General features: G+C 52.3%; 1 protein-coding gene across 1 annotated transcript in view; it reads left to right on the top strand.

Moving 5' to 3' along the window:
- Positions 1-1254: 1254 nt before the first annotated feature.
- The window catches only part of KCNIP1 (potassium voltage-gated channel interacting protein 1), a 334879-nt gene continuing 329228 nt past the window's right edge, over positions 1255-6905 (top strand). Inside the window, exon 1 of the mRNA XM_074390398.1 lies at positions 1255-1885. Within this exon, the coding sequence (XP_074246499.1) occupies positions 1798-1885 (88 nt within the window). The 5' untranslated portion in view covers positions 1255-1797. The remainder of the gene's footprint in view (positions 1886-6905) is intronic.

The raw sequence follows: 6905 nt of genomic DNA, 5'->3' as shown, positions 1-6905 counted from the left end.
GGTGCTCAGCTCTCTCCTACACCCTGGGAACTCAATAAATACTGGATAAGGGAACAAATGAACCAAAGACTAAGTGCTATTAACACTCCCAGGCACCATGTGCCTTTTAACTGAGATCTTCAAACTCTTAAGACAGTGAATAATGGCAATTTTAAGCTCTAAGACATCCAGCACAATGGGATATTTCTGGCTAGAGCTACTTCTGTTATGCATACTCTGACTCCTACTATGCTGGCAAGGTTTGGGGGCTTTGGGGCTTGGAGAAGGCTCTGAGTTTGCAGACCTTCTTCCAGGCCTCTTTTCAGAGCTGAAATTCATTGGTGACCACTCCAAGGGCCGAAGTTCCTCTCTTCAAGATTCACTTCCACATTGATTCCCAGAACATGGAGTACAAATCAGACTTGGTACATGAGTTCTGACTTATCTGGCATTTTGTCACTACAGTCTCCATTCTGTCTCTTAAGCAACTGATTCCTCTTGAACATTTCACAGAAGCAGATAGTAGGGAGACAGCTGAGGCAGAGGAGACTTTCTAGGGCACAGCCTCATTCAGATGAAGGCATTTCATATCTTCTGTTCACAGGTAGCCACAGCGCATTCACAGATGTGCCCATGGCCAGGGCCCACAAGGACTTACTGAAGAAAGCAAAGCAGGGTTGTTCTGGGGGAGGTTCACATCTGGTGAAGAGGGTGGGATGAGATGTCCCCCCGACCAAGGTGCCTTCCAATTCACACAGCCTTTGGTACTGAATGGTAGCCAGGTTTTTTTATGGAGCAGTAGCTGGACTTCACATTTGCCTGATGCCTTGCAGTTTCACTGCTAAGAGTATTACATTGTATTCTAGTTATATGAATCTCAGTCATTTCTTTATGACAGTTCTGAGGAACACTATCTCAATCAAGAAAAGCTCTAATTGCACCCATCCCAGTGAGAGAACACGGACTCGCGCCTGCTCTGCAGGGGTGGAGGCTGGAATTCAGCAGTCTGGCTTTGAGTCTGGGATGCCTGGAGCAGGAGGTGGTCAGGGATATTGTCCTTTCCGAGTGAGGAAGGACAACACCTGCTGTTGGTGCAGTGCTTACTGGACAGGCTGCGCAGGCTCCGTCTGCCTGTCCGATGTTCACAGGCCAGCTCCCCGGAGGCTCCCTACTCAGCCCAGCTTCTCCGGGATACAAACCAGGCCACTCTGAGGCTGCCTACAAACTTTCTGCTGAGTGCCGGCAGTGGCTTCCTACTCTGCGTGGAGTTCTCCCGGATCCTGATCAAGGCACAGAGAATTGATCCATCAGATTAACCAGGAAGGAAAGAGTGGGAGAGCGAGTGTGGGAGGCTGTGGGGCTGAGTGTTTTCTGCGTAGCAGTCCCCTCCCTTCTGACTCGAGTATTAATTGCTACATTACCGCTGCCATGTAAGAAAGACAGTCAGCAAAGCCTGGGAGAGCTCCAGCTCCTCCCTCCCTGCTCTGCTCAGCTTCACTCTCCTCCTCGGTTCTCTTGGAGTACCTTGTGCCCCGGCAGTGCCGTCCCGGCCCTGGCATCCTGAGGTTCTCCTGTGGTGAGGACTTAAGTGGACAGCAGGGGTGGGTGGAGAGAGGGAGGGAGAGTTTGCCCTGCAGGCTCTCTGGATGCAGAAGCCAGACTCGCTGCAGAGGCAGCTGTGCTGTTCCCGGAGCCTGGCTTCGGGGGTGCATCCCTCACTCAGGGTTCACTGAGGCGCGCTCCGAGCTCCTGGGGTGCACGAGGTGTGTGCTGCCCCTTCTGGGTGCTGACAGCAGAGCCTGGCTCCCCTCCGCCACCATGAGCAGCTGCTCCAAAAGATGCAAGCTCGGGTTCGTGAAATTTGCCCAGACCATCTTTAAGCTCATCACTGGGACCCTCAGCAAAGGTATGGAAACTGGCCTTGACCCTTGCTTTCTGTCTTGATTATGACCTGGTTGGTTGCATTGGCTCGGTGTGGTGAGTGTGGCCATTCTGGTTCACTCAGGTCTTGGAAAAGGCTGGGGAAATTGGTGCCCGGGATTCGAGGTTGCTGACAACCTGGGTCCTGGCTCTAAGTAGGCAGGCACCCTGCCAGGGAACTCAGCTGGCTGTAATTGCCTGGAACTTTGGAAATGGAGTTGGTGGTGTGTGGCTGATTGGTTATGGGCGGGCAGAGGGACAGAACCCTTCCCAGAGCATGGGAAGTGGCTTAGCGTGACTGGAGTTTCAAGAAGTTATCCACGGAGGGTTGTATTTTGTTGATGAAAGAGAGATTTGATGCAGTAGGCTGTGAGTAATTCTGCAGAGGAGAGAGACTTGAGGGGCCAGCAGGAGGTGGCGATGGGCCGGAACCTGCTGTGCACCGGTGGAGTCAGAATCCGGGTCACCTCTGCATACCACGGGCCAAGAGCTTCCTCTCACAGGGTTCCAGGGTCTCGTGCCTCTGGGGCTTCATTCATCCAGGATCCATGCACATCTCATGCCTTTGTCCACGCCTGTCTTTTCTGCTTCTCCAAGAATTGGGGTGGCAGGTGGTTTGCAGGAGCAATTTCTGGGCAGACCAGAAAGTGTGGCTAGGGGCCAGAATGAGGGCTGCAGCCCCAGATGGGCCCACGGCCGGGAGGCAGAAGGAAGGCTAACTCCTCAGGGCCTGGCCCTATGTCTTAAACCCCATTTTACACTCGGCACCAGGGAAGGTGAGGCCCTCTAAGGGATCTGGCCAACTTTCTGGAGATGCTGTCAAGGGAGAGGAGCAGTGTGATGTGGTTCCACTGGCTGAAAAAACGTCTTTAAATATGCATGCCGTCTTTCAGGAAGAGTCTTTTGGGGGCTGTGGGGAGAGGCACTGGAAGCAGCAGGCAGAATATTCAGGGAAGGAGCCCACAAACCTTTGATGGCATTTTGGAAAATAACAATGAGCAGAGAAGGGCTGTGTGCAGTCTGATCTCGTGACACAGCTCCGGTGCTCGCTGCCCAGCGGGTCTGGCCCAGTGCATGTTGTGTGTCGTGTGTGGGTGGTGGGAGGGATGGGATTCCGTTTATCTCCTTCCTTGGGATGTTGTGACCTTCCTGTTATTTCCCTACCATCCTTCTGAAATGGGGCACTGCTCCTCCAAGATACCCAGGTGGACTGAGCCCCCGATGTGGAGGGCCAGGCTGCCTGGCAGAATTACTGGAGGCCAGAAGTGAGGTGAACAGGAGGTTAAGGGGTGTAGCTATGGTCGCTCTCAGTGGCTCTACCTCCTAGAGAAGGAGAGAGCAAAGGGCTTAGGAGATTTCACAAAGTTTCTCCATTCAATCCTCAGAGACAAATGGAAGGTTTTCTTCCCACATCACAGATAGCAGGACCTGAGAAGGTGATGGGTGTGGGGCAGCATCCCATCCCAGCCTCTGACGGAGGGCTTGTCCCCACTTGCAGTCAACTGGGGACCCAGACTCCACTCACGGATGCTCCCTGGATGTCACACTGAGTGTGGAGATGGGGGGATCATGGGGGTTTCCCACAAGTGTGGCAGAAAGAGCTTTGACCTGAGGAAATCTAGGTCTCAACTCTGGTTCTGCTTTCTGGGCAAGTCACAGCCCCTCTGAACCTGCTTCTTCATCTGTAAAACGAGTCTATTACCTCCTGCCTGTCTACCTCCTAGAACTGGTGCAAAGATCCAGGGCGGCCTGACCATGGAATCCCTTTGTGGAGTGTGTTGCTGTGACCAGATGTGAGGGCGGGTTGGGGCTAAGATGAACGTGGGTCTGCAGAGGGAGACCCCGGCCCATCCTCCTGGCAGGACCAGGGTCAGAGCTCCTCAGTTGCTCCTGACTCACTCCTGCAGGTGAGTCTGTTCTCCCCAAGCAGCACCAAAAAGGGAATGAGATCACAGAAGGCCAGTATGCAGCAAGATGGGTGACTGTGAGAAAGCGAGCTGGCAAAGGAGAGAGCACGTGCAAAGAACAGGGCGTGCACGTGTGCATGTGAGAGGGAGCCAGAGACGGGGACAGAAGCAGAGTGAGGGTAGATGGCCACTTGAATAAATGAGCAGGAAGATATTTTCTTCTGCATATTTGCCTACGTTCATTTGCTCAGCGTTTATTTATCGAGCACCTACTCTGTGCCATGCTTATTGTGAGATAACAGATGTGAATAAATAAGACACAAGCCCTCCATCAAGTGGGTTTGTCCCCACCTGCAGTCTAGTGGAGACCCAGACCTCACACGCAGACACTCCCTGGATATCACACTGAGTGCTGAGATGACAGGATCATGGAGGATAACAAGCACAGAGAAGAGATACCTGGGGTGGACAAAGGGGCACCTCCAGAAAGTGACATCTAAGCTAAGATGAGGAGAGGCAGGGCTGAGAAGGTGGGAGGAAGCCGAAGCTGGCAGAGGGAGCAGCTTCAGAGCATTGGCCTCTGCAGAGAAACCAACTGGTGGGTCAGAGTGGCTCCCTCTCTCCGCTCAGAATCTCAGAAACTAAGATCCATGTGACACAGAAGGGACTCCGTGGGGACCAAGTGGCTGCCTGGCCTTCCCCTGACCTGCCTCTCATTAGAGCCCTTCCTGCAGCCAGGGCTCAGAGAGGCGGTCCATGGCAGGCACTGGGGCAGGGTCGTGTCTTAACCGTATCTGTGTTCTTTGCTTTGGCTCTGCAGAGAGAACCAAATGTTTCTACCGCCCTGGCTCTGCTCCAGGCACGTGCTGGGTGACTAGCATTCTACCCAATCCAGGTGTTTGATAAATATTTGTTAAATAGTGAGGGACATGGGAGCAAGGCCAGGCTGGGAGCAGGGCCAGGCTGCGAGAAGGGTAGCTGAGAAAGGCCTTCAGATAGTCCAGAAAACAGCTTTCTAATGTGTACACCTCCCCTTGGTGGATTTAGATTCAACCCTACGTGGATACATTATGATTGCTTAATGATTTCTGGTTTTAATTCGATTTTGCTTATTCATTATTCATTGCACTGAGTTCTAGATTTGCAGTAATCCAACACTCAGGAGAGGGATTTTTCTTTGTCCCTTGCAGAACTGAAAAGTACAAAGAATGTGTTGGACCAGGTACCTGCTGGTCCTAGGGCAATTTACTGTTTCTTACCAGCCTTACAAATACCTGGGGAACAAGAAGGGTCCAGGATCACCCTCCCTATCCTGCCTGTTCCTAATCCTTGCCCACCTCCTGCCATGCCAGCAATCCTTCTTGCCATTGGTCTAAGATGCCAGCTAGCCAATTTCTCACTGGTGCTTGTTGCCCACCTGCTCACATATCTCATCAACCTTGAACTTTCCTTCCTACCTCTGATCATAATTTGTGATCTGCATTCCCTTTAGGAACATGTTTGTTAAAGGCTCTCTTCCCCACTAGACTTCATGAGGGCTCCATGAGGGCAAGATCACATGCATTTTTTTGCTCACCACTGTAGCCAGAGCGACTAGTATGGTGCCCAGGATGGAGTATGTCCTTCGCTGTGTTAATGAATGAAACAGCACTGCATGGCACGGACCCCAGCCATCAGCCTGAGAGGACACCTGGCACAGGCGCCTTCTAGGAAGCACTATGCAACACCTGTCCCACAGATGCTTAGCAAATGCACTCTGAACTCCGTCCAGCTGCAGCAAGCTGAGTCTGCAGCCTCCAGCCTCCAGCCCTCATGAGCCTCCAGCCACAGAAAACATTCAAGCTCATTGAGCTTGCTTAGTGTCTAGGAAAGGGCATTAATTGTTTCCAGAAGGAAAGACTGGGTGGGCGGGCTTCTGACATCCCCACTCTCAACTCTCCGATTCTATTTTTATTTATTTACTGGATTTCTCCCAAATTCAAAGAATATCTCAAACCACTAAGGCAATGAGAAGCACAATTGGTTGCCAGACGGGGACATCCCTGGACCCTGCACACTGGCTTGGAAGCCTCGGGCTGGGTCCCTCACCTCCCTGGCATTCAGTTTCTTCATCTATAAAGTGGAATTATAATACCCTGCTTGTAGGATTGAATGGGATTGTGTAGATAAAGTTCCCTGCCTATTAGGTGCTCAGCGGTACTGATGGATTCGACTACTGTCATTAGCTGGTACTCTCGTGATTGGGAGCCCCTCCAGGCTGGGACTCCGTCTCACTCATTACTAGTTTTCTCAGCACCAGGCACAGATCCTGAGGGCAGCATTTCACGATCACTTTATGAAAGCCTATGGCCCTGTCAGTTGCTGCACACCTTCATTTATTTATTTAATTAGAAGCAGGGTCTCACTCTGTTCCCCAGGCTGAGTGCAGTGATGCAGTCACAGCTCACTGCAGCCTCAACATCCTGGGCTCAAGCAATTCTCCCACCTCAGCCTCCCAAATAGCTGAAACTACAGGTATGTGCCACCACAACCAGTTAAGTTTTGATAGTTTGTAGAGACAGGGTCTTGCTATGTTGCCCAGGTTGATCTTAAATTCCTGACTCAAGAGACCCTTCTGCCTCGGCCTCTCAAAGCGCTGGGATTACAGGCCTGAGGCACCACGTCTGGGTGACTTTAGACCAGGCGTCCCCAAACTACAGCCCGCGGGCCACATGCGGCCCCCTGAGGCCATTTATCCACCCCCCCCTCCCCTGCACTTCAGGAAGGGGCACCTCTTTTATTGGTGGTCAGTGAGAGGAACACAGTATGTGGCGGCCCTCCAACGGTCTGAGGGACAGTGAACTGGCCCCCTGTGTAAAAAGTTTGGGGATGCCTGATTTAGACCATTGCTTCACCTAGGCTGAACTTGTTTTCCTAAGGGCCTGCCCAGAGCCATCTCCCTCACCTGATTCCTTATTAGGAGTTGAAAGCGTGACTCCCAGAGCCACACCCTCGCCTGCTGTTTAACCTGGAAGTCCAGCTCCTGGCTCGGATGCTTGGTGAAACGGGGTCTGGGGAAGCTGCCGCTTCCTCTTTCTGCACAGTCAGTTCCCCGCTCCC

The sequence above is a fragment of the Saimiri boliviensis genome, chromosome 20, assembly GCF_048565385.1.
Source record: "Saimiri boliviensis isolate mSaiBol1 chromosome 20, mSaiBol1.pri, whole genome shotgun sequence".
Classification (NCBI taxonomy): Eukaryota; Metazoa; Chordata; class Mammalia; order Primates; family Cebidae; genus Saimiri; species Saimiri boliviensis.
The sequence above is the reverse complement of the archived record's forward strand: the minus strand, read 5'-3'. Positions and strand labels throughout refer to the sequence as shown.